General features: G+C 41.1%; 1 protein-coding gene across 1 annotated transcript; it reads left to right on the forward strand.

Moving 5' to 3' along the window:
* The first annotated feature begins 131 nt into the window (after window positions 1–131).
* Dcaf17 (DDB1 and CUL4 associated factor 17) lies at window positions 132–27,170 on the forward strand. Its single transcript, XM_048425852.3, has 14 exons — window positions 132–496; window positions 858–961; window positions 4,942–5,032; window positions 8,609–8,745; window positions 9,140–9,218; window positions 11,817–11,906; window positions 14,448–14,552; window positions 14,844–14,949; window positions 17,780–17,922; window positions 20,737–20,846; window positions 22,730–22,817; window positions 23,515–23,598; window positions 24,513–24,668; window positions 25,778–27,170. The coding sequence occupies exons 1-14, from the start codon at window positions 371–373 to the stop codon at window positions 25,916–25,918; spliced, it is 1,560 nt and encodes a 519-aa protein (XP_048281809.1). The 5' UTR covers window positions 132–370; the 3' UTR covers window positions 25,919–27,170.

Below are 27,170 nucleotides of genomic sequence, written 5' to 3' on the forward strand. Positions count from 1 at the left end.
GGGCGGGGCGGGGCGGGGCGGGGCGGGCCGGACCAGCCCTCGCTATGCCTGATGGGAATTGTAGTTTTGGTTATGAAAACCAAGTGGGGGGGAGGCACGGGAAGCTACATTTCCGGAAGAGGGAGTGGCTACGGCGGGCCGCAAGGTGCGGCAGTGAACCCGAGAGCTGAAGGAAAGGCCGTGCGGGCGCCGTTGCTGCTTCTCTTCCTTTGCAGCGAACGCGAGTGGTGCTAACTCTTGCTCACTGTCCCCGAGTGCCCAGGACGGGGATCCCACATCAGCTTTCCCTTGAGGCTCGCAGGTGGCGGCTGCCACCCCTCGCGGAAGTGAGGGGCGCGCCCCTCCGCGGCCCTGTGGACCCCCAGCCTCCATGGGCCCGACCCCGAAGGCCAATGTTTGCCGTAGGCTGAGTCGCCGGACTCTAGGCTTCTTCGCACGCGATGCGGGCGTGGTGCAGAGGGCGAACCTGGGCATCCTGCGGGCGCTGGTGTGCCAGGTGACGCTCACCGTCGTCGGGGTGCCTGGGGTCCATCCTCCCGGGGTGCATTATTTTTACGCGCTCGGATTTCCTTTGAGGGTCATAAGTGGGGAGGGACATCCGTGTCCTGCAGCTAGGGTGTTAGTAAATAGGTTCTTACAGGTCCATCTCGTGGCTTTAGTTTTTAAAAAGCTTTTGCCTTCCTGCAAACAATTGATGTAAAAGTTGGGCATCCCAATTAAACCAACACGTGTGGGCAGAGGGAGGAAGAATAAAAAACATTGTACTTGAAACAGTAGATTTAAACTACCCACTTGAAAATGATTTCACAGCAGTGGGCTGAGTTCTGTCTTAAACGGAAGTTCTTTGTATTTTTCAGGAGAGTACTAAATTTAAGAATGTTTGGACAACCCATTCCAAGTCACCTATAGCCTATGAAAGAGGAAGAATTTATTTTGACAATTACCGGTGCTGTGTCAGCAGGTAAATTCTTGGTGATGATCTTGTGCCATAATTCGTCTGACCGTAGTTTTTGTAGAACCACGTGGCCCCTTTAGTCTTAGCGAAATAGGAAGATTGAGTCCATAATAAAACTAGGAGGAAAATGCATGCGATTTTAAAACCTCGTTAAAGCTCAAGTTGCAGGTTTCGTCTTTGTAAATACTTATTTCACACAAAATTATAGCACAGGCAAAATAATATGTTACTCAGCACTGTATGCAGTTTTATAACGTTTAAGAGATCAGAGTCCAGCAAACAGGTTATGAAATAATTAGGTGCTGCTTGGGAGATGGGTGTTTGTGTTTTGTTTTAGGAGTGCTTACCTTTTTTCCAAGAGAATTCTTCAAACAAAAGCATAGTATTTATAGATGCATAGTTTTTATTAGCCTCATCCACCATCAGCCATGCTCAGGCTGCAGGAAAGCCACAGAGAGTTGATCCGTCCATAACAGCCGCCTAGATTAAATACTACCGATCCTGATTTACCTCTTTTTTTTTTATTTTTTTTTAATCTTTTTTACTTTACACAAAGCTTCTTTATGTAGCCCTGGCTGTCCTGGGACTCAACCTTTTAGAACAGGCTGGCTTCTAGCTCAGAGATCCCTCTGCCTCTGCCTCCCAAGTGCTGGGATTAAAGGGGTGCATCACCACCACCTTTAAAGTACATTCTAGACACATACCCTTCACTTTACATCTCTAAAGATTATGGGCATTTTCTTTGTGTGTGGACTGAGGCAATAGGTCAACCTCCAGAGCCACTCCTCAGGAGCCATCCAACTTTTTGTTGAGACAGGGTCTTAATTCAGTGGACCAGGCAGCTAGGTTTTCAGTAGATGATGTAGCCCTGTGAATCTCTCCCTTCCCAATTCGGGGATTACAAGTGCCAGAAACCATGAGAGGCAGGATCTAAACTCAGATCCTTTTGCTTGCATGGCAAACATTTTACCCACTGAGCTTTTTCAGAGGTGATAACATCTAAGTTCTTTTCTCTTTTGTTTTGTTTTTGTTTTTAGAGGCAGGGTTTCTCTGTAGCTTTGGAGCCTGTCCTGGAACTCACTCTGTAGACCAGGCTGGCCTCGAACTGAAAGAGATCCACCTGTCTTTGCTTCCTGAGTGCTAGGATTAAATGTGTGTGCCACCACTGCCTGATGTAAGTTCTTCTATTATTGGATTAGGAACTAGCAGTCAGAGAGCCTAGCGATTTCTGAGGTTTGCCTTGACTCTAGTACAGTGGTTCGCAGCCTTCCAAATGTTGAGACCCATACAGTTGTGGTGACCCCCAACCATAAAATTATTTTGTTGTTACTTCATAGCTATAATTTTGCTATTGTTATGAACTGTAATACAAATATCTGATATTTAAGATATCTGATATGTGACCCCAAAGGGGTTGTAACCCACAAATTGAGAACCGCTCTTCTAGTAGTTATCCTTTTTGGTTCTTTGGCAAATCGACCGAACTACAATTTAGCCCTTAATGCTAGGGAATCTACCCATGACCCCCCATTCGCCCTTGGATGTGGCTTCCGATGGTTTCTAGAGTGCGCATATACTTGAATTCCTCCACGTCTGTTTCAAATGAAGTCAGATTTTTTGGGAAGAATGGTGGGCTGTCTGTCTGGAACTGTTTCTTTGCCCGTGCAGTCTTCGAGTCTCCAGGCCACCTCTGTGGAGCCAGTCACGGGAGTTGGTGGAGTGACTCCTTGAATGGTGGAAACTGAGCAGATCAGGTGCGCAGAATACTCAGCTTAGGAAAGAAAGATGAAGCCAGTCTGGACTTTGCAAAGAAAGAGAAGTGACATCCGGGTCCTGTCGTTCTACACTGTAGTATACCCAAGTAGAGCCCTCGTGGGGCCCACACAGAAGGGACTCGTGACTTTGAACCACACTAACACAGGACTCAGCCTGAACAACACATGACTGGGGCTGGATGCGAATGGTGTCACTCTGCCCGTTCTGGGGAGAGTTCTTCTGAGTCAAAACAGCAGCGGGGAGGGATCTAGAAGTCTTGGCTGGAACAGTTTGGAGCTGTGATACCTTCTTCCTGAGCTGGAAGAAGGAAGGAAGGAAGGAAGGAAAGGAAAGTGCCTGGTGCAGACACTGGGCTCCCGTTATCCTTCCTGAGTTCAGAGGGTTTTCTTGAATAAATGCTTCTCCATGTGCTTTTATAAGAACAACTAAAGGCTTTAAGTGGTGCCCTTTCATCATTTTCATCAGTTCTTTCTGAAAACTGTTTGAAGGCTCTGGTTCTAGCATTGGAAAGCTGGACACTGTCTCCTGTGTTCATGGCGCTCATCACCATACCTTGCAGTACTAACCAGGGTTAATACCAGCTCGTCACTTTCCCAAGGCAGAGATAGTTGTTTTGATTTTTAAAAGTTCAAGCAAAGTAAATGGCTGTTGATTAGTGTCCTAGGGATAAAAGATCCAGCATTCTTCACGTTGCTGTTGAGGAGTGTTACACCCACAGGTAGGATCACATGAGATTGCTTTCCCTCCTGTGATATTCTGTTTGGTTTAAACTTTTGAGTTACTATCAAAAGTGAATAAAATGTCATTCTAAGAATGTTTCTCTTCACAGTAGTCAAACTTTAAAGTTCATCAGCTGAAAGAAAACATCTATGACCACATCTCAGTAGTTGCCAGAGAAGTCGAGACTAGCGGGGGGAGGTGGCAGGCTTGTAGCCTCAGCCCAGGGAAGCTGGGTCCAGGATTGCTTGCGTGGGCATAGTAGCAAGACTGTTTCAAAAGTAAGCACCAAGGATACAGTGTTCACTTTTTCGGTAGAGAGGAGGGTGAATGCAGTTCTGGGGATAGAGCCTGAGACCTAACAAGCACCTTAGTCTTGAATGTGCTGGAAGAGAGAACGTACAGTGATAGTGGGAAGAGACACATATTTAATATTCCTGAAAAAATAAAATATACATAAAGAGTGTTTCCTTTTGTATCCACAAATGTTCATTCAAACTAATGTGTCTTAGAGTTTCTATTGCTGTGATGAAACAGCATGATCAAAGGAACTTGGGAAGGACAGGGTTGTCTGGTTTATACTTCCACATCACTGTTCATCAATGGAGAAAGTCAGGACAGGAACCGGGGAGCTGGAGCTGATGCAGAGGCCATGGAAGGGTGCTGCTTCCTGGCTTGATCCCTCTGGCTTGCCCAGCCTGCTTACTTATAGATCCCAGGACCCGCAGCATAGGGTAGGCACCACCAACAGTAGGCAGGGCCCTCCCTCTCATCAGTCACTAATTAAGGAAATACCCTACAGCCTTACCTAAAGCCCAATCTTTCTGACATTTTTTAAATTGAGATTCCCTCCTCATCACTTTAGCTTGTGTGAAGTTGACATAAAACTAGCCAACGCCTAATGAGAACCTTTTAATCTATACACAATCACTTTTAAATATCAGAGCAATAGAATGAACTTAATGGATTCAACAGTCTTACAGTAAATATTTAAGAATAAAAGAATTCAATATAGTGCTGTTTTGTAAAATGATGTTCAGATAGCTCCGTTTACATAAGAAACATCTAGAAGATGAACCAAAATATGTCTCTCTCTCTCTGTGTGTATGTGTGTGTGTGTGTGTGTGTGTGTGTGTGAGAGAGAGAGAGAGAGAGAGAGCGAGAAAGAAAGGGAGAGTAAGAGAGAGGTGTATGGGTGGGAGTACCTGCAGAGACCAGATGCAGTGATTACCTGGAGCTGGAATTACAGTTGTGAGCTGCCTGATGTGGGTGCTGGGACCAAACAAGCCATCTCTCCAGACCCTATTATAAACTATATTAATCTTGACTTTTTTTTTTTAACTTTTTTTTCTGTGTTTGTGTGTTATGAATTTGTGAGCAGAAAAAACAAAGAGTTAGGGGAAACAATAGCAATTTGTAATTTGGGGCTACAGACATGTGAAAGGCTGCCTCGGTTTAAAACAAATAATAATGTTTATTTTCTTTTTTCCCAGTATTGCATCAGAGCCAAGAAAACTTTATGAAATGCCAAAATGTTCCAAATCAGAAAAAATTGAGGATGCTTTGTTATGGGAATGCCCAGTGGTGAGATTTCTTTCTAGAGCATTGTGTTGTTTTTTTTTTAAGGCTCCCCCAACTCTTATATGTTTTTATTTTATGTTTATTTCATTTTTTAAAAGTCCTATACAAGTACTGTATTTATATCATTTCTACCCTACTCTTTCCCCATTTCAATTCCTTCCATGTTCCCTTACATATACTCCCTCTCAAGTTCATGACCTCTTCTTAATTATTGTACACACAATAATGTACAACCTGCTGGATCCATCTACTGCTGCTCAGATGCATATGTGTTCAGGACTGACCCTTCAGATTGGATAACCTGTCAGGAGGCAAGTCTCTGAGAAGAACTGATCCTTCCTCTCTCAGCAGCCGTTAATTGCCTGTAGCTCTTCAGTTAGGGGTGGGGCCTCATGAGATTTCCCCATCCAGCTGGTGCTGTTGTACAAGCCTTATTTAGGCAGTAGTATGAGATTTCATGGGTGCAGCTTCCTGTCATATAGAAAACAACCTCATAGCAGATGTGCTGGTCATCTGGCTTCGCAATGTTTCTTTTTTTCTTCCTTTTTTTTTTTTTTAAAAAAAAAAGATAGGATTTCTCTGTTCCCTGGAACTAGCTCTGTAGACCAGACTGGCCTCAAACTCAGAGATCTGCATGCCTCTGCCTCTCAGATGCTGGGATTAAAGGCATGCACCACTACCACCTGGCTGCTTTGCAGCATTTCTGACCCTTCTCCATGATGTTCTGTAAAGCATTTTTATTTAGAAGTACTAGTCATTGTTAGTGTGTTTTTTAAAGGATAAAACTTAAAGATCATGTGACTCCCAAATCTTTAGAATAACCAAGAAGAGAACGTGTCTTTTCAGTACCATTACAAAGTTATTTTAAAAATTCTTTTTTACAGGCTAGAAAGATAGCTTTGCAGGTAATGTTGCTTACTGCCAAGCCTGATGATCTGAGTTCAGTCACCAGGACCCACTTAGGGAAAGGGAGAACTAAGTTCTAAAATTTGTCTACTGATGTTCTTCAGTGCACACACATGCATGAATACACACAGCCATGCGTGCACACACAGCCATGCATATAGACATGTGCATGCATGCACACACGTGCACACATACACACTCACAAATGTAATGCTTTTTTTAAAGCAGTATTTGGAATTCATTTATTTATTTTGAGCAGGCTCATGTATGAGCACAGGCTAAAGACTTGACCTGATGCTGAGGATGAGCTGAACCTTGGCCTCTACCACCCCTGAGTGTTGGGAGTATAGGGATGCACCACCATGTTCGGTTTATGAAAAATTGTAAATTAGAGATAATTTATAAACCTTAAAAGGCTAAAAACTGATTAAAAGTTTTATAACAATGTAAGGTAGATGCAGTCATTCTTGTGAGCAGCTATTATGTAGATCTTTGAAAGTAAACTCTCATAAATTCCATCTATAAATGTAGTTAGGAAAATAATAGGATAAAAATTAAAACTACAGTAGTTATTCCATTAAGCCAGCATTGCCCTTGGTTGCTCCTTTCAGGACACTTTTTCCATGGGACGTGAGTACACAGGCACCATGGGAGCTAGGAGGAGTTAATCTGGGGAAAAAAATGAACATGGAACATTGAAAGTTCCAAAGATTAAACGAAGAAATTTGTAAAATTCTTCCTCAGCCTTTAATACCGCTTCTAATAATGCTTACACACACAATAATTGTCAGACCATCTGCCAAAGTCTTTAATCACAGCCCTTTTTGAGGGACAGGTCTTCCCTTTTTAAGTTTTCCATGGCACCATTTCTAGGAAATCCTCTTAGGACACTGCAGCGAGTTAGTCCTGTCTGCGAGAGTGGTTGGTTGCTTTTTAAGAGAACTCCCAGGCTATGCCCAGAAGTACTATCTGAGCCATGGCAGAAATATCCTGAATTGAATGTTAAATTTTTTCCAGGCTGTTGTTTTTCCATAAAGCTGTAATTTTTTTAAACTGTCATTCCCCCTATAATTACTCTTTTCATAGAGGTCTCCTTTTTAAAAATTAGAAAGTTTAAAGCCTGTTTTCTTCCTCTTTAATTGAAAGCTGTGAATAATTGTGCCTTAAACAATTTAAAGTCTTTTAATCTATTTTCTTGAGGGAGATTAGAGAGATGATAGGTTTCTTAATTGAGAAAGTTTGAATATACCAATTCAAACACGCAAAATATAGAGCAGTCCTGGAAAAATAAAGTTAACCCAATTCTTATTCTCATTCTGTAAACATTTAAATGATTTTGTTTTTATTTGTGGTGACGCAAGATTTTCTGTGAGGAACTGAGAGGAACACTGTATTGTTAATATATGGAGACAAAACTACTTTGAAATTAGTACTCTGTTTTGTTTTGTTTCTGAGATATGTATGAAATGTCACTTTTGGTTTAAGAAATAGTTTGAATCCATATGTACTTGTTCCAAATGTCTCTAATGGACTAAGTAGGGGAAGTAGATAACTTGAAAACTTTAAGGTCTCCATGAGATGATACATAAAGACATTGTAGTATAAAAGCATTCATGTTGTTGCCTACAAGTTAAGTATAATTAGTTAATACATTTAAAAATTACAGCGTCAGTGTGGATGCAGGAGGCCGGGTCCTTGATAGTCAGCGCTACACAGGGTCTGCCTAGGAAACAACAAAAACAAACAAATAAAACCAAGCAAACTGAAAGCAAACGGTTATTTCTCTGGAATTTGAGGGGGAGGATAGCTCTAGTAGCCTGGGCAGAGGCCTTAGTCTCTTCTTTCCCATTCGTGTTTTAACAAAGCAAATGCCACATTAATTTCAACTTCTTAACTCATAACTTTGCTAACCAAAAATCAACACATTTGCCCCTTTCCTGCCTGCATCAGACCTGTGCCTTGTCCAAAGAGTGGCTCTTAATGAGTAGACCAAGAGCCCCAATAGTTCAGTTACCACAGCAGCCGCAGCAGCGTAGCTGTTCCTGTTCTTATTGGCTAAATCTGGGGACTGCTGTGCCTGGGAATGATGCTGAGTGAGCTCTTGCAGATGCTGCGGACATGCTTTATGTTCATTTGTGTATGTAAATCGATTAAACCCATTTGATAAGTTCCTGAGACTAGTGGGATGGCCCAGTGGTAAAGGCACTTGCTTCCCGTGATGTAAGCCTGACAGCCTAGTTTGATCCAGAACCCAGGTGAAGGCAGGAGAGCTGAGCTTGATGGCTCACACCTTTAATCCCAGCACTCGGGAGGCAGAGGTCTACAGAGCGAGTTACAACCAGCCAAGCCTACCTGGTGAAACCCTGTCTCAAACCAACAAGAGAAAGGAGAAAACTGAGCCCCCCTGGTTGTCTCTGACCTCCACATGGGCACTGTGGCTTGTGCACCTATATGCACACAATAATGATGATACATTTTAAAGTATTCAAAAGATAAGTAATGGTTAAAGTAACAGCCCACAGTCTTGCCTTCCCTTCCCTTCTTCATTTGTTTAGTTAGTATTTCTCTAGCTTACTTATTTGATGAGGTAGCTAGCCATTTTCTTTGGACACAGAATACTGTATATTGTTCATAGCCAAACAGTTTGTTTTTATGTCTTTTTTTTTTTTTCAGGGAGAAGTACTTCCTAACCCGTCAGACTATAAGTCCTCACTCATAGCACTGACTGCTCATAATTGGCTGCTTCGTATATCAGCAACTACAGGGGAAATCCTGGAGAAAATATACCTTGCTTCCTATTGCAAGTTCAGGTATCAACTTTGAGATTATTATTTAAAGTTTTTTTTGAGACTTATGGCCCTGGAAATCTTAAGCACCTCTTCAGTCCTGCCCTCTGTCCCAGTCTTTCCAGTGTATTCTATGATTCCTGTTTATGAACTACTCTCTTTGTTTCTTCACTCTGCTCTGTTTGAAGATCTGAGGCTGGTGACCTACAGTATTTATCTTTGTATTCCTACTAAGTAATTATCCTATACACAGTAGTTAGAGGTAGGTCCTCCATTCTAGTATAATCCAAGAGTTCTAGGCTAGATTTTATCTCAGCAAAACAAAAATATGTAGGGAAGTAAACAAAGTATAATGATTTAATTTTAAATATAAGGGGACTGATCCAAACCACTAAATTCCTCTTTGTTCTTTCCGAAGGTACTTGAGCTGGGACACCCCTCAAGAGGTCATTGCGGTCAAGTCAGCTCAGAACAAAGGCTCGGCAGTGGCCCGGCAGGTCTGCAGCTCTGTGCATTTGCACACTGGTTAAAGCTCATGACCTTTGGTGACTGAAGAGTGCTGTTTAAATTTGTAGATAACCTTTCTCCTAAAGCAGACTGTTCAAATGGGTGCTTTTCTGTTTTATTTTTGTTTATTTCTTTTGGGGCACTGGGCCTCATGCATGCTGGTCAAGTGCTGTAATGCGGAGCTATCCCTCAATGGTTCTCTCTAGGAATCACTCAGCATGGGTCAGGCAGGGTGGTGTAAACCCTTAATCTCAGCAAAGGCTGAAGGAGCCCTGATTCCAGGTCAGCCAGGGCTATGTGGTGAGACCCTTTTCCCTGCTTCCTCCCCCAAAAGGTTTCACCCAGAATTTGCTAGACTTTCTAAAGCCTAGACATATCAGGAAACTTATTTCTGTTGTAAGTGATGAGGAAATACTTACAAAATATATATTGAGCATTTTTATAAAATAGAGATTTTTTTTCTCATAGAGGTTTTCTGTTTTTATCTCAGGAGAGGATATATTAAAAAAAACTGTAATAAGAAGCTATTATTTCCTGTTTGCTTTGGCAAGCTCTGTATTCAAATTCCTCCTTGTACTCTCTATGAAACATAGCCTTCTAGAAACTCCTGTAACACTGACTGCCAGGTAACTTACTTAGAATTCTAGGGCACCTTTTTGTGTGCGGTGGGTTTGGTTTGTTTGGGTTTTGTTTTTGAGAGGGTCTGGCTGGACAGCCTAGTCCATCTTCACACTGAGATCCTCCTGCCTCAGCTGCCAAGCGCTGGGACCACTTGGGTGCCAGCGTACCTGCTTTAGGACTTCTAACGAATTGAATAGTTCCTGTGCTTTCCCCTTAGTTAGATAACCCCATCAGGCGTTCCCTGTCAACTCCAGCACCTTTTCTCATCTACTCTCTGTCCCTTCCTACCTGCCTTCTCTGGCTCTGTGTATGCCACGGAACCAGATAAGCTGTTGACTAGCTTTTTAAACTTCATTGAAAAACATTGAAATGACACTAATTTGTTTCTGTGTGTTGGGTTTGGAGCACACGCCCCAGTGCACACGTAGTGGAGCTCATGGATGTTTGCAGGAGTCAGATTCTCCTCAGCCACCCTTTGAGCTCCAGGTATCAAACACCTCACCACTGGACCATTACACCAGACCTAAGCTTCCTGTGATGATGGCTACTTATAAATACTTCCTATATCTTGCTCCGTCATATTAATAGCACAGCGACATACTTCGTATTGGGGTCTCCTTGGCCTTTTCCTCAAGTTGTCGAGGTGGCCAGCCTGAGAAAGGGTTGCTGTCTCTTGCTGCTGTTCACATGCACTGTGTAGCTCTTTGCTTTGGTAAAGGAAAGTTCATAAAAGTTAAATACTGGAACAAAGTAATGCAACATTTCATGAGAATTCTAGAAGTGCCGGATCTAATGTCCCTGTGTAAGAACCAGGGCTTCAGTCTAACTCTGCACAGGTGGCCACAATATATTTATTTATAATATATGTATTTATATATATATAAAACCTGGCTTTAGGTTTTAGGAGCACAGATCTTAGCTTAGTAAAAGTATGTTTCTTTAAAGGGAAGGTCTCTGGGGCTTTAAACACCACACTCTGATTTTCTATTTATTTGTGCCTTTACTTTTATTTCCTGTGGTTTTGATTAATAGTCTTGGTGCTCAAACCTTACTTCTGCTCAAGCAGAATTTTGCTGTAGTGGGGCTGACAGCTGTGCTGCCCCCAAATTAAAGATACTCCCTTAAATTCTGAACTAGAGAAGTAAATAGATTATTTTGCATTTCATAATGGAAATAATTGTTGGAAGCTTGTCTTTCTTTTCTTTTAAATTATTTATTTTATATGTATGGAATGGGTGTTTTGCTTACATGCATGTTTGTGTACTACATGTGAGCAATGCCAAGGAGGTCAGAAGAGGGTGTCAGGCAGGGCAGAGACTGGCAGATCTCTGTGAGTTCAAGGCCAGCCTGGTCTACAAGAGCTAGTTCCGGGGCAGGCTCCAAAGCTACAGAGAAACCCTGTTGGATCCCCTGGAACTAGAATTACATACAGTTGTGAGCTGCCATGTCGGTGCTGGGAATTGAACCTGGCTCATCAGGAATGTTCTTAACCATTGAGCCATCTCTCCAGCCCCAGGAGCTTGTTTTTCAAGATTAAGGAACTCTCTTCTCTAAGTTGATAAATCATTCAAGCTTTATTGATGTATTATCTGTCTTCAGTAGAGTCATACCAATCAGTACAAGTACTTTGAATGACAGGACCATGGTGACACCATGCTTTTGGTTAGGCTCATTGTTAGACTCCAGTTTGCAGTGCAAGTGCTCTGTATTCTGATGGTAAGAAATGCTTATGTTTCCTTTGTAGAGTTTTATGTTTATGTATTTGTGTGTGTGAGAAGCTGGAGGACTAGTGAACATTTTAAAGTATGTTTGCTTTATTTATTATCTAAATAGATGGATATTCTCAATTCATGAAAACTTTTGTCCTTGAAACGATACAAGGACAGATGGATATTTTGAACTTATGAAGATAATTGTTTGCTGAAGTACTTTGGAGAGCTACCTATAATTTTATTCTTTTCTTTCAGGCAGGCACTCAGCAGTCTGTTTTGTTATACCTTGCAGTGTTCCGGGTTCTGCCCTTTTCACTTGTAGGGATTCTAGAGATCAGCAAAAAGGTAAGAAATTTTTTTTTTTTTAATATATTCAGGAGCTCACTCTGTAGACCAGGCCAGCTTTGAGCTCAGAGATCCACCAGCTTCTGCCTCCCAGGTGCTGGGATTAAAATTGTGCAGTGCCACACTATAGTTACTTATTAAGTGTAATATCTTCATCTATTTATTAGATATTTTGATTAGGAATGTTCTCCTGTCTATGAAATGTTTACTGATCTGTCTTTTTGTATATCACAATGTAAACATTTGACTTGGGAAGAAGCCTAAGCTTCCGGCATGTTTCTGTGCCACTCAGATGGCTAGTGTTATTAGTGTTGAAATCCTGTGGCCATTAACAAACTGCTAGTTTATAAAATTATGAAATGCCTAAGGGACTTTTCAAAGAGAATATGTCAGAGCTTGTTAAAATGATCATTAAGCTTCAACAAAATGTCTCATTTTAATTACAAAGTGCAGGTCTAAAACTTGCTTTATATTACATAACTAGACTTGTAATGGAATATATAAATCTTCTAACTCATGTAGTTTGGATTTTTATTGTCTTCCCATTTATCTTGATTTGTGGAATAAATGAGAGGAAAGTAAGAGTCAATAGTCTATTTTCTTTTAAAAATTTTTCACTTTGTAGTCGGGCGTTGGTGGCGCACATCTTTAATCCCAGCATTCAGAGGGCAGAGGCAGGCGGATCTCTGTGAGTTCAAGGCCAGTATGGTCTACAAGAACTAGTTCTAGGACAGGATCCAAAGCTACAGAGAATCCCTGTCTCAAAAAGACAAGAAAAAGAAAAAAAAAAAAAAAGAAAAGAAAAAAATTTTCACTTTGTGAAAAGCTATCTTGAGAATTCTCTTACTAGTGTTTAGATGCTGGAATATTGTAAGAGATAAGATCTTGAGAATCTGTTAGTATCACTAGCAAACAAGCTAAATCTGTTTAAACATTTCTTATTATATTAGCTTATACTAAGCTGCATAAACTAAAGAATAGTGTTAGTTGTCCCTTATAGTTTATTTTGTGCTAGGCACTTTTAAGTATTTTAGGGCATTGTGACAGCGTGTTCATTGGAAGCTGAGCAGCTATTTACTAATTTTCAAATGTTTGAATTACCCAAGTACTTCTTTTAAAGCATGGAACCAGGGAATTGGAAAGCTAAGAGCTACCCAACTCAAAGCAAACCATAATTATCTTTCTAAGAAAATGACAAAAAGCTCAACTTGTAACTTCATTGTTTTCTTTGTATTTGTGGATTAAGTAGTTATATGTGCATTACATTCTACAACAGGAACAAACACAGAAAGACCGGCAAAGTCAAAGCTGTTCCTGTTTATTTCTAATATAGCCAATGTGATGACTGTAGCTCGGGATTACTGCACATCTTTCACTTGTCTGTGTTAAAAGGATGCAGGGGCGAGGCTCTTGAACAGTCAGACTTAAGCTACTTATTACCATGGAACATCTTCACTGAGTAATCTTCCTTGAAAGGAGTCAAAAGGGATTTTTATTTTCTCTATAATGCTTTCAGTGCTATAAATTTTTGCCTACCTTGCTTTTTGTTGAATATTAAAATAGGCACAGAATCATGCCCATTCTCAGAGCTGTAAAGAAAATCACAAGATTCAAGAACAGAAATTTTAGGAAACAATAACGCAAAACCTTATTCTTGGTAAAAGTCTGTAGGGTTTAATCTTTATGGTTTTGCTTTTTAAGCAGTTTGGAAATCAAACCTCTATAGAAATTCAAGAACATAATAGTGACAAAAGTCTGGGGCTGGGGACCAGGAAGGTGACTTGGTAGGTAACAGTGCTTGCTATATAATTATGAGAACATGAGTTTAGATTCCCCAGCACCCACATGAAGCCCAGGCATGGCCATGTGTGCCCGCAACCCTAGCACTGCACAAGAGTGGTTCCCCTGGCTGCAAAGGTGGAAAGCTCTGGATGCGATGAGAGAGACCCTGTCTCGAGGGAATGAAGTGAAGGATGGTAGAACAGGACACCAGTGTCATCCTCTTGTACTGCACACAGGAACATGGGTTTATACACCTGCACACACACGTGCACTATACCCAGCACACAAACATACATGGATCTGTAGCTGGCCATTTCTCTTGTAATTACTTCCCAAGGTCCAATCTTCTTGCCTTTAAGCAGCTATAGATATTTGTCTTTGTGAAGAACATCTTAGTGTAAATAATGAGTCTCTATTGGATATACCCAATAAATACTCATTTAAAATTACATGGCCTCACTGTATACCACTGTTCCACGAAAAGTAGAATTTTAATTACTTTGTATTGACAAAGCTGTTCAGCAAATGGATGCTGACGCATCATTCTGAGCCCTGCGTGCACTGCTTCCATTGATGTTCCAGCCCGAGGACTAGAGGCTCGCTGCGTGCCTCTAATAACACTCTAGCTTCACGCTGCTGAGTTTTAATGTGAGGCAGCAACAGTGACCTGAATATATAGTAGGACGCACACACTCGGATGACTCAGAGGATTAGTGGCCTTTCGGGCTTTTCTTAGGTGACCTCTACCTTTCTCCTTAGGTTTTCGCGAATGTCACAGACGCTACCTTGTCACATGGAATACTGATTGTGATGTACAGCTCAGGACTGGTCAGACTGTATAGCTTCCAAGCCATCATTGAGCAGGTAGAGAAAACTACAGTTGGACATAACACATTCAGTATGAGACTTGCACTGAAATTTTCTGTTGTTGTTTGTTTTGTTAATTGTTTTTAATGAGTCAGGTGCTCATATAATTTTAAATTATAAAAGTTATTATAGAAATATGAAAAGACACAGTAACCTTTGCAAGAGGGGTGGGGAGGATTAAACAGAAAGGCCCTTGAATAAAGACATTTTCTCTGCCCTATACATGTAAATTCTATTTCTTCTTGAATAGGCTCTAAAGCCACCATTTTTGTTTTGTTTTGTTTTTAGTTCATGCAACAGAAACTTGACTTAGGGTGTGCATGCAGTCAGGGCGGGACTACGGGGACTGTAGGAGAGGCTCCTTTTGGCATTCCTTGTAATGTTAAGATCACAGGTATGGCTGCTATACAGGATCTTTTCAACTTAAGAAAGTAAGTGCTCGTGTGAATAGTTGTACGCTGGAAGCACACCCTTCTCTCTCTGACTGTGCACTGACTCATTTCACTTCCGTACAGCATGTCACCCTCCTGCTGAGTAATCGTCAGCACAGTGCTGTCCCTTGTTACTGCAGTGAAGGCCTGAGGATGCTGAGCCTCCTTGCCTGGAAAATGATGAGTTGCAGCGATTCATAGCATCATAGTTTCCTTACAACGTAAAGTTTTGTTTTGTTTTTTTTTTGGTTTTTTTGAGACAAGATTTCTCTTTAGCTTTAGAACCTGTCCTGGAACTCGCTCTTGTAGACCAGGCTAGCTTCGAACTCAGAGATCCAACTGCCTCTGCCGCCTGAGTGCTGGGATTAAAGGCATGTGCCACCACTGTCCCTGCCAATTTAAGGTTTTTTAATTTTGTTAAGTCTACCCATTGCTAAGGATAGTGTTTTCCAAGGAAATAGTGATCGATGCCAACTGAAGATAGACAGATCCTAGACCTAGGGATAATAAAGAAAGTTATTCATGAATTTTATGAAGACAGTAAAAAAAAAAAAACAAAAAACAGTTTCTGTATTTAACTCACTTAACTGGTCCATTTCTAGAATCTCAGCACCTGGGAGGTGGAGGCAGGAGGATCAGGAGTTCAAGGTCACCCTATGTAGTGAGTTTGAGGCCAGCCTGAGCTATATCAGACTCTCAAAAACAAACAAAAGCCACCCAACCACCCTATCTTATTAAATTCAGCAACTTAGTAAAAAACCAGCAATTGACAGCCAGCCTGAGCTGCATGAGATCCTGTCTCAAAAAAAAGTAAAATAATAATGTTCAAAAATATAGTCTATAAAATTATTTCCTGTTATAGAACAATACGATTGAATGATTTAGGGGGTCATCTGCCTAAGGAAATTAGCAAAGTATATATGGGGTGTTTAAGTGTCTGTTGTGCAGTGTGGAGATTGCAGCCCTCTGTCCAGGTCTCTTCTCAGGCATCTGAGGACAGCTTGATGATTGGAGTCCAGTTAAAAGAGACAGGTAGATAAATGGCATCATCCTAGTATTTTTGCCTCTTCTTAATTCATTAAGAGTCACTCATGATGCTGAGAACATTTTTACCATTTTCTAACCAGTAAACACTGTGTTTTTTAGATGAAACTCCAAAAGTTTTTCTAATGTAGCCAAAATAAAACAGAATTTTTTTCTCTCATTATTTACCATTGTATCATCAATAAATAGGTCAAGAAACAGAAGTAAAAGATGCAAGAAAGAAAAAGAATGTTCTGTTTAGTGGCAAATGATAATTACATAAGCTATGAAAAGTACTCAGTATAACCAGCTAAGCTATCCATGAAGTCCAAAATAAATGTTTTTAAAATGATTCATTTTAAAGTGAATTAGGCAGTTTTATGAAAAGTTAGCAATACCTCCTAAGCTCAGAAATACCTCCCGAGTTCAGTATAGACATGCTCAGAAAGCTCCTTAAAATTTGTCTGCTGTGTGTAAGTCACTGTGTGCATGTCTGTAGCCAGCAGAGGCCAGAGGAAGGTGCTGGATCCCCTGGAACTGGAGTTGTAGAAATTATAATGAGAGTGCTGGGGACCGAACCCGAGTTTATTATCACATGACGTTTGAATTTGGCTATTATTATATTGAGATACTAATATTTGTCTTTTACTCGAAAAGATCTTTGCTTATTAAAGATAGTTTCCTTTTCTTAAAAACTTTTAAGTACTTTAAGTATATTTGATATAATTATATCTGTGCCCGTTCTTACTTTCTCCCCAAAATTGCCTGTAAGCTACTTTTCATTGTCTGTTTCTCTCCTGTGTGCAGCTCTCAGAAGTAAGCGGAGCCCTAGCAAAACACACATTTCCATTTTAATATGTCACCCTTACATGAACTATCTTTCTGAGAAAAACCCCTTGAAGATGAGTGGCTTTATGAACCAGATATTCTCCAGGTAGAAACACAAATCAAGAGGCTATAGATGAGCATTCAAATCTATAGCCACCAAAAGGAATTGGGCCCTTACTACAATACCTTTTCCTTACAGTGTTTAGAGTTGGTCTATTATGTTATTATTAAAACCGTGATCAAGAGGAAGAGAAAAAAAGCACTAACAAAATTTTCTTTGATGTCCATCCCCAAGAGAGTGATTGGGTACGTCTGTAAAGATTAGCTTGTTTGATGATCACACTAGTAGTGATGTCGACTCTCTGATAAAGTCGCCGCTGTGGCAGACCTCCTAAATTGGTTGCATTCATTCAGGCTAAGGTTGCTTATACACAAGAAACGTAACACAGAGCAGCTTCTGTTAGATTTGCTGGTGTATACCTGTTAGGCTGAGATACGGAAGATCTCCTTGCCTTTGAAACATATCAGACCTGATTATGTTTCTCGATTGTTCAGGGAGTTGACGTTGTGGCTAACCCAGAGTTATATGTAGATCCTTGGGGGTGGCTGCAGTTTTTATTATGTATTTGCCTCCCTCATCCCCTTGGTAAGCACCTTCGGCCTCCTTTTTATTCTTTTTTTCTTCATGTAGGCCACATATTCCCTCCAAAATATGTGCCTAGAGAGTTAACTAATAGTCATTTTGTTTTCTACCAGCTTTCTGTCCTCTTAGTGATAAACTTCTTTTCTAACTGCATTTTATTTCCTTGAACATAGTAATTTTTCATTACTGGAACTTCATAAAGTATGCATATGTACCAAGAAAGGTTGAACTTAGTTAATGAATGGTGCGAGTCCACCCAAAGTGAGAAGCTCATAAATTCCTCTTGCTCGTCTCTGCAGGCTCGCTGTCCCCACTCTTTGAAGTCTCCTCCCTGGAGAACGCGTTTCAGATTGGCGGCCACCCTTGGCACTACATCATCACCCCTAACAAGAGGAAACAGAAAGGAGTTTTCCATATTTGTGCTCTAAAAGATAATTCCTTGGTAATTCATGAGTACTCAACTTTTTAGCAGTAAATTTATATTAGAAATGTTTATTCTCTACTCTCATAGCTCTGTATGTTCAGGAATTACCTTCTCATTTAGACAAGGTCTCTATGTAGCGATGGCTGGCCTGGAACTCATAGTGATCCTCCTGCCTCTGCTATCCCAGTGTTGGGATTAAAGGCATGTGCTACCACACCTGACACTTGTGAACAATGTAAAATGCAGAGAACATAGGAAATACTGTTTTGTCACCCAGATTATTTGTTTTAAAACACTTGTTTTTTCTCCTTTCTTGGGAAGTTGTCTTTTTTCTTTATTTTTTTTAAAAATTTATTTATTTATTATGTATACAGTGTTCTGTCTTCATGTATGCCTGCACACCAAAAGAGGGCTTCAGATGTCATTATAGATGGTTGTCAGCCACCATGTGGTTGCTGGGAATTGAACTTAGGACCTCTGGAAGAGCAGCCAGTGCTCTTAACTGCTGAGCCATCTCTCCAGCCCATTACCCAGATTTTTAAAACATGAATTTTTGAAAGGTCTTAGAGTACCAAGGATTCTCAATCTCTCCCTCCCTGTCCTAGACACTCACGTAATGCAGACTGACCTCAAACTCACTACATGGGCAAGACTGGCTTTGAACATCTGATACTCTCGACCTTGCCTCCCAAGTGCTGTGACTGGAGCTGTGTGTCACCATACATAGTGCAGGGTTTTGTTCTAACAGTTTTGCAGCAGGATTCTCATGGAAAACATCCCTCAGATGCTACCGTGGGAACTGTTGGTAGCATATACTCAGGGCTGCCTCGGAAATTGCTGTGGAATGTGTTGTTGATTTTGAAGAGAGCAGAACCAGATGGAGTTCTGGCGCTCACAGTGTTGGCACCGAAATGGTGCCTTTTCAAGGGCTTCCTCAAGTTGCTTCTGGCACCCCAGGAAGAAAAGGCTCATGGCAAAACAGTAAAAGTTTACTCACTGAATTCATCTTAATTTTCTTTCAAAATAGAATTTTTTTCCTTGATTTTCCATTTAATCATTTGAGGACTAACATGGCCAGACATGGCTGGGAACAGTTTCTTTCTCAGCTTGTTTGTAATTCCTCAAAGACTCTTCCCTGTGTGTGTGACAGGGTGGCCCAGAGAGCACCCTTACCCTCCCGACCCATGCTGTGGCTCTCACCTTTGCTTGGATTGCTGACTTATGTGGTTTATTCCTGAGATCTCTTGTTCTCTCAGATAAATTTACTTTTTATGAGGTGGATTCAGTTTATTCTACAGCCATGTCTTCCAGGACACTTGCACAGTCAGTCACTAATGGCGCTAGTAGCTTTTAGAGTCCCAGGTCAGCACCTTCCACCATGCTGAAGGGCAGCATAGGCTTGGGTCCTCTCATCTCCTCCTCCTGATGTCATGGGGTCACTATGAGTAGTGTCTTCTAGTTCACTTTTGTAAGAGCATTTTTCTCTCCATTTTCTCACTTCTTGGTCACATGTAACAGCCTTGTCCCCTTTCTTCCCCCAGTGAAAACCCCTTTTGTATCATTTTACAAAGGATTTCCCTGCCATTGCAAGTCCTGGTGTGACTGCTCCCTCTCAGCTGGGACTTTCTTCAGCTGTCAGTACCGGTCACTCTCTGCCTCTCTGCTCTGCCTAATGTTCCATCTAGTCACACCTTGTACAGTGCATTTCCTATTCATTTAGCATATGTTCCTATATAAGAACTGATTGTGTGTGTTCTTTCGTAAAGAATTAAGTGGTAATTAAGCATACCTATCACATACTCTCTAATAACAACTACAACATTTAATCAGGCCTGCATTTCAGCACATTTATAAATGATTGCCAAGGCCAGACAGTACTGGACACACACTGCTATTAGTTTCTGGTGCTGCTGTGTAGAAGATAAAACATATGAGCACATATGGATCATTTGCATACAATGTTTACCCCCAACTACCCCCTCTTTCTTGAGACAGGATCTTACTATGTACCCCTGGCTGTCCTGGAATTCACTATGTAGACCTGGCTTGAACTCACAGAGCTTCACCTGCTTTTGCCTCCCAAGCAGTAGAATTAAAGTCATGCAGCGCCAGATGTGGCTTTTTTCTTATTTTAATGTTTAAGTATGCCTACATATTTTAGAATAAAAATACTCATATCTTGTCTTAAATGCTCATAAGTATTAGATTCCTTTCTCAGATACAGAGTTTAATATTTGACCTATTTAAGGGGATTATGTGGCCTGAGTCAGAGACTCTTGGTTTGGTTACGTGTTTAAGTGAGCGTACCAGCTCTTTTGATTGACAGGCAGCTGTGACTGGGGTTGGGCGGAGGAAGCTGTAGGGAGTTGCACAAGTATAGTAATGATAGTAATGGAACATTCGTGGACTTTGAAGTCAGATCTGCCGTTTAATAGGTTCAAAACATTGGGCAAATATTTGTTCTCTTTCTGTGTCAGTCTCCTAGCCATAAAATGGGGTTGATATTTGCTTTGAGTGTTACTAAAATTCACAGTGCAGCTGTGATGAGCACCCTACAACCCCCAATACACAGCATATGAACAAGCGATGGCAGCTTGGGTTACTGTTACTTACTGCACGGCAGGGTTACTCTGCAGAGTTTCTGACTCTAAATGCTCTGAATTTCTCAACTTTGCATGTCCTCGTTGGGCTATCATCTGCATCCCACTTCAGCCACTTTAGATTTTCTCTCCTGTACCTGGGAGTTACCGAAAGGGTTAAGTTTGAAAATTAATTTACCCTTTTAATCCCTGCCTTTTTTTTTTTCTTTTTTCGTTTTTTTTCCAACTTCAGGCAAAAAATGGAATCCAAGAAATGGAGTGTTGTTCCCTAGAATCTGACTGGATCTATTTTCACCCTGATGCTTCTGGAAGAATTATACATGTTGGCCCAAATCAAGTCAAGTGAGTAATTTTCTTAGTACTTTAAAATTAAAAGCATTGTTTTGTACATTTATTGGCATTTTTTATTTCGTTTGTAGCCATTTTAATTTTATGAAAAATTTGCTTGTGCAGAGTATTTCCTGAGAGACTGTTGTCCACAGAGTCTGGTTTTATACTTTAGCTTTACCGTCTGTAAGTATTGCATATAAGTTCCTTGATTGATGGTATGTGAATGAATGGAAGGGAATTATAGGTTACCCTTTCTTCGTTGAGTTTTGTTTGCTTTGTTTTAAGGCAGATTCTTAAGGGTTTGGTGTGTAGCTCATACTGGCTGCAAGTATCTGTAGCCCACCCTGACCTTGACCTCATAGCCTTTCTGCCTCTGTGCTCCGATTCCTAGGATTATAGGAGTGTGGTACACACCTTAATGGGTCTTCATTTTCTATGATTGGTGAGAAAGAAGATCACTGAGCCAGGTGGCACAGGCCTGAAATCCCAGTTGCTCAAAAGGCCGAGGCCAGCCTGGGCAACTTTGTGAGACCTTGTTTCTAAATTTAAAAAAAAAAAAAAATGGGGAATGGGTGCTGGAGATGTAGTTCAGAGTAGAGCACTTGGCTACTTAGCTGTTGTGGGTGAGGTCCTGATCCGGTCTCTGGTGCCCTAGAGAAAGGTGGTGGTTTGCCTTTGTTCTGAGCTCCTGGACTGGTGTTTGGGTACTGTTTGCTTTCGCATCAACTTTCTGCCTTAAAATGGACCTCATGTGGCTTCTCTGACATCAAGCTATGTTCTCCTACTTCTCAGCCTTCTTTGTTATAATCTCTCATGGTTTTGATCTTCTACCCAGACTTCCACTAACTGCTGCTTACCTCAGTGTTTAGGTCTTGTCTTCTCACTCAGGAATTTCTTCCTGTTTGATTCTAGTTCTTCCCCTGCTCAACCCCACCCTGGTTGTATACTACCCCAGAGTTCTCATGACAGAAACTTTTTTTTTTTTTTTTTGGATAAGTTTTCTCTATGTTGTCCTGGAACTCACAGTGTAGACCAGGCTGGCCTTGAACTCACAGAGATCTACCTGCCTTTGCCTCCCTAGTGCTAGGATAAAAGGCATGTGTCACCAAGCCTGGCTTCTCCCCAGGTCTTAAAAGATAAGCCCCTTTGAATATTTCCACTGATTGAGAAAATCATCTGTCAGTTTGAAACATTACCTGATTTCTTTGTCGTTGTCACTGGGAAGTTTCAGTTGTCCCTGCCATGGTGGCTTCTCCTTGCTGTTCTCTTTGCATATGGGACTTCAGAGGTTTGAGAACTTGTGATCTTGAAGCTTTTTAATGATGTGAACAGATTTCTATGGGTGGGAAGCAGATTATTTTCTTTTTTCTTGATTAATCAACTTGACCCATGAGATCATTTATCTCTGCAAATCCAAATCTTAAATACAATCCTAAAAAAGTGGTACTGTTGCATGTGGATTTTACTCTCTTTGAAAAGTTCTGCCTTCCAATTAATTGCTGTCCTGTCTCAATCACTGGCAATGCTGAGTGCTGTTCTCAGCTGTGCGCTGTACAGAGACAACAGTGAACTGTCTGCTCTATGTTAGGGGTGAGACACGCAGGGCCTGCTGCAGGGAGAGCTGAGGTTTGCATGGTGTCGTCATTAAACTTGTGGTAAAATGGGTTAGGCCTGAGCAAGCCACGCGTCACCTATTTCAGTAGCGCTTTTCTGTTTCACAAATGTGAGTGTGAAGAAGGCTATGAATGTCGGTGATGAGATTAATAGTACAGACTAGTCAATGGAGGAGAAGTGAGTTGCTGCAATTTTCTTTGTTGAGTTTCATTGGAGGTCAGCTTTGGCAGCTTGATGGTGTTTTGCAGTCTTGAATTCTTACAATTCTTACTCCTTTTCAGAGTCTTGAAGCTAAGTGAGGTAGAAAATAATAGTTCTCAGCATCAGATCTCTGAAGATTTTGTCATCTGGGCCAATAGAGAAGACAGAGTAAGTCAGAAATATTTTATGTCCTTTCTATAGAACTGTCTACGTAACTTGTAATATGCATGTTTTCCTGCCTGGCTGCAGACAGCACAGCTGTGCAGGATCTGCTCATCTTGTCTGCATGAGTAGCTGGTCTAATCCCCACTCACGGATAGGAGTTGAAGACAGTTCATTATACTGAGTTTATCTTGCTTATTTCTTCTTTTTTTTTTCCTCTTCAAATTTTTTTAGTGCTGAATTGTCAATCTTTGGTTCTAAATAGCTGTGCAAATTTAGGGCTAGGTGTGGAGTAAATCTTTTTAAAACAAGATAGCATACATTAACTGTAGATAGCTGTTATTTTTCCTTTAATGTATAAGCTGAGAGCCTTGAAGAGGGATGTTTCTGTAAGCAAATCCACCTTTACTTCTCTCTGCTGTGAAAAGGCAGAGTCAGGGATGAATGAAGAGCAAGTCTAACCTTTAACTAATTAGTTTTTGCCTATTCTAACATTTTATCCAATTAAAGCCTTTAGTAAAATAAATTATTTTTCACTGAGTGAAGGATTGAAAATTAGATTTAAATTAAATTTGGAATTTTCTCAGTCAGCTGACAGACTGGGTGTTGGGAAGTGTCAGCTGGTTTTACCACATTTCTGAGGATTGTTGCCTTCCACTGCATGTAACGGAGCGTGTCCTGATTTTCCTTTCCCCTCCAACAGAACAAAAACGTAATCACCGTTACAGCTTCTGGGCGTGTGGTGAGAAGAAACCTCAGCCTCCTGGATGATGACCCAGAGCAGGAGGTATTCTCTAGTCGCAGACAACAGTCCGAGCCAGCAGTCATTTCCGTTCAGCTGAGAGCATCCCAGGCCCGGGGTGGACACTGGATGGGGGTCCCTGCCGGCGGGCGGTTTATTGTTTGGGCAGTATCACCCCATCTTCTCTTTTCTTACACAGTTTGTAGTCAAGTTTATAGTGCCAAAATAATTTGAAAGCACGATTAACTTGTTGTTTCTGTGAGGTGTGCATTCACTGGCTCGCTCTCAAGGGGGTTCTGTAGGTAGTAGCCCTGCACAGACTGGTGCAGGCTGGGTGACCTAAATTCAGTCCTTGGATTCTACAAGGTAGCAGGAGAGAACTCTTCTCCAAGAGTTGTCCTCTGAGCTTCGCGTGTGTGCAAGCACGTGTGCACACATACACAGACACTTTTCTCTTTAAGGTAAATAGCTTTTAAAAGGCCAATTCTCCAAGAGCAGTAGAGTGCTCAAATGGTATGCGAGAGCCCCTAGGTCCAGTCCCTGTGGAAGCAACGGGAAAAGAAAACACTTGGGAGCCATAAGGTTGAGGGTGTCTGGCACTACTCTCAGGCTGGAGAGGCGGCTCAGCCGTCAAGAGCACTTGCTGTTCAATCATAAGGATGGGTTTGAGTCCCAGCACCCATGAACTGAGCATCCCGCAAAGGCCTGTGTCTCCATGCCCAGGGATCCAGTGTTCTTTCTGGTTCTGTTGCCAAAGTCTGCAGGATACTGCTTAACACCTGAAAATCTGGTATATACCATGTTTTACAGGTGTGTACAAAGAGATACATTTCTACTGATTCACTTACTTGTTCCTCCTGCTATTGTATTTCCATAAGAAATAGAATAAATAAATTTAAAATGTAGGAATATTCCTAACTCATTAACTGAAATTGGCCCTGCTCTCATCTATCTCCAAGACTTTCAAAATTGTGGACTATGAGGATGAGTTGGACTTGCTGTCTGTAGTGGCTGTCACTCAAATAGATGCCGAGGGAAAGGCTCACTTGGATTTCCACTGTAACGAGCACGGAACCTTACTCAAGAGCATCCCGCTAGTGGAGTCATGGGATGTGGTACGTATAACCACTGGAGTACTAAGTTGTAGGAGTTTCCTTTAAAGGTGTCGTTTGTTAGAACATGTCCGTATCAGTCCACACTGAGGACCGGTGCCATGACAACACGAAAGACGTTATTGTCCAACATGCAAGACAAAATAAGTACTTCTTAAACCTTTCTCTTAGCGTTAGGGTTATCTTCTTATCAGTACCCTTGAAGGTAAAACTTTGTGGGTTTTGAGACATGTAATTACCTTAACATAGTCTTTTATTTTCTTTCCAATTTTAAATTTGGTAACATTTTTTAAATGAAATTATAATGTAATTATCTCCCACAGCTAGTTAATAAGAGGCAGTATCTGAGCAAGCTGAGTTTTCAGCACTTGGAAATATTTGTTCTTACAAATGTTATAAAATGTACATGTCCTGGGGCTATTGCAAATTGGTTAGAGACCCTGGGCTCAGTTCCCAGCACCACCCAGAACTGAGTTGGTGGTGACAGTAAACAAGGTTCAGGGGACTGTGGAGATGGTTCAGTTTTTGTGAAATATGGCAGTTTCAAGTTTGGATCCCCAGCACCCACATAAATGTTGGTAGGTGTGACAGCCCCTGACTTGGAGGTGAAGTCAAGATCTCTGAGGCAACATTGCTAGATCAGCTGAATTACTGAGCCTTGGGTCTAATGAATAAGATGGAGAATGACTGACAAAGATATCTGATGTCTCCCTCTGGCCTCCACACACATACATGCACACACATGTGAGCATGCACACATTCCACAGCACACATACAAAAATAAAAGTTATAAGGAACAGCATGCTTCTGCCTCAGCCTTTTTCCGTCATTAAGGAACTGGAGCATGTGAATGTATGTATGTGCTCATGCAGCCAGTGTGCAGTGAGCTGGTACGTAGACTCCTAAGTCCACAGCTTTTCCAATGTCTAAATGCTCTGTATTTTCTATTAGTCATCTACATGCACATAAAAATTCATTTTTGACAACTCTTCCACGTCTGTGTACATACAAAGGTTCCTAGGGTAAGTGCTAGGGTATTTTGGTGACACAACACTGACCATGATTGTGTCTGTGACTGTGATTAGCCCCATGTGACTGTGCTTTCTTTACAGACATATAGCCATGAAGTCTACTTTGACAGAGATTTGGTGCTACACATCGAACAGAAACCCAATCGGGTCTTCAGCTGCTATGTTTACCAGATGGTCTGTGACCCTGGAGAAGAAGAAGAAATTGTCAACAGAAGTGATTAAGACAGTGAGGCCATTGTAACTTGAAACATTTGGTGAAACACCCTATCAGCTTATTATCTGCATGGAACATTCTGCAATATTTTACATAACAGGTTGTGTGCTAGCTTCAAAGGACTAGGTTAAACTCTTGCACATAAAGGAGTAAGGACTCCATTTTATGTGAATGCTCTCTAGACTGCTGTCCCAAGAGACCCAGCCTTTGTCTCTTCTAGATGAGGTGCTACTGTGGATATGAAATGCTAGGAAACAGGACAGTTACATTTAGGTGTCAGGAGACATCATTGATGCAGGGATAATTACCATGACTTTTAAAGACTACTGTAATGTTTTAATTGGTAAGGCTAGGAGAGAGAAACAAATAAAAATATTAAACATAGAAGCCAAGTGTAACACATCTGTAATCCCAGCACAAGGTTTATAGAGCAAAAAGATCAGGAGTTCAAAGCCAGTGTTGGCTATATAGCAAATTTAAGGCCAGGTTGATACACAGCTGCTCTCAAAATGACAACAAAAAGATAAATAAATCCTATATACTCTATACCAAACTTTTCTTAAAGATTATAAATAGGATTTGTAATGTAAAATCATACTTTTGAGCCAAAAATCATCACAGCTTCTTTGTAAAAAACTAAAAACAAAATATATACATATAACTTTGTGTGTGTATGTTTCTGTACAATATCAAAAATTGATTCTAGTTATCAAATTACCATTTCTTATATGATTTTATTCCATGACTTGATGTTCTCATTGACTGTATTCTGTGTCTTAATACCAGTGCACTTGGATGTGTTTATGTGGATATATATGCATGTTCATGTGTGTGCAGGTGTGCACATACTTGCAGGTGTGCCTGCATGTGTGCATGTGCAGTTGGAGGCCAGAAGTCAGCCAATGGTGGTGTTCTCAACACCTACTTTGTGTTTTGAGATAGAGTCTCATTATGATCTGGGGCTCACTGATTATACTAGTCTGGTTGGCTAATCTGGGACTCTGTCTGCTTCCCCAGCACTGGGATTAAAGGCATACCATCAAGCCTGATGTCTACTTGGGGACTGGGCACCAGATTCAGATTTGCATGGTTGTGTAACAAGCACCTTCCAGACTGAGCTATCTCCCAGCACTGTGTATTTGTGTTATAAAAGATTCCAAGCAAAATCGAAAGGAAACCTTTTCCTGATTTGTAACCCATTTGGCTCATAATACATCTAAAGATGTTGGACTTATTTTTCCATCCTATTGACTCACTGAA

This window comes from Myodes glareolus, chromosome 21, assembly GCF_982192425.1.
Source record: "Myodes glareolus chromosome 21, mMyoGla1.1, whole genome shotgun sequence".
In the NCBI taxonomy this organism is placed as follows: Eukaryota; Metazoa; Chordata; class Mammalia; order Rodentia; family Cricetidae; genus Myodes; species Myodes glareolus.

Excerpts from the sequence above, each read along its gene's own strand:
- Dcaf17 (XM_048425852.3), top strand. The coding sequence starts at position 371 with ATGGGCCCGACCCCGAAGGCCAATGTTTGCCGTAGGCTGAGTCGCCGG. Across the intron at positions 5,033-8,608 it reads TGTTATGGGAATGCCCAGTG|GGAGAAGTACTTCCTAACCC; the intron begins GTGAGATTTCTT and ends TTTTTTTTTCAG. Across the intron at positions 14,553-14,843 it reads TCCAAGCCATCATTGAGCAG|TTCATGCAACAGAAACTTGA; the intron begins GTAGAGAAAACT and ends TTTTGTTTTTAG.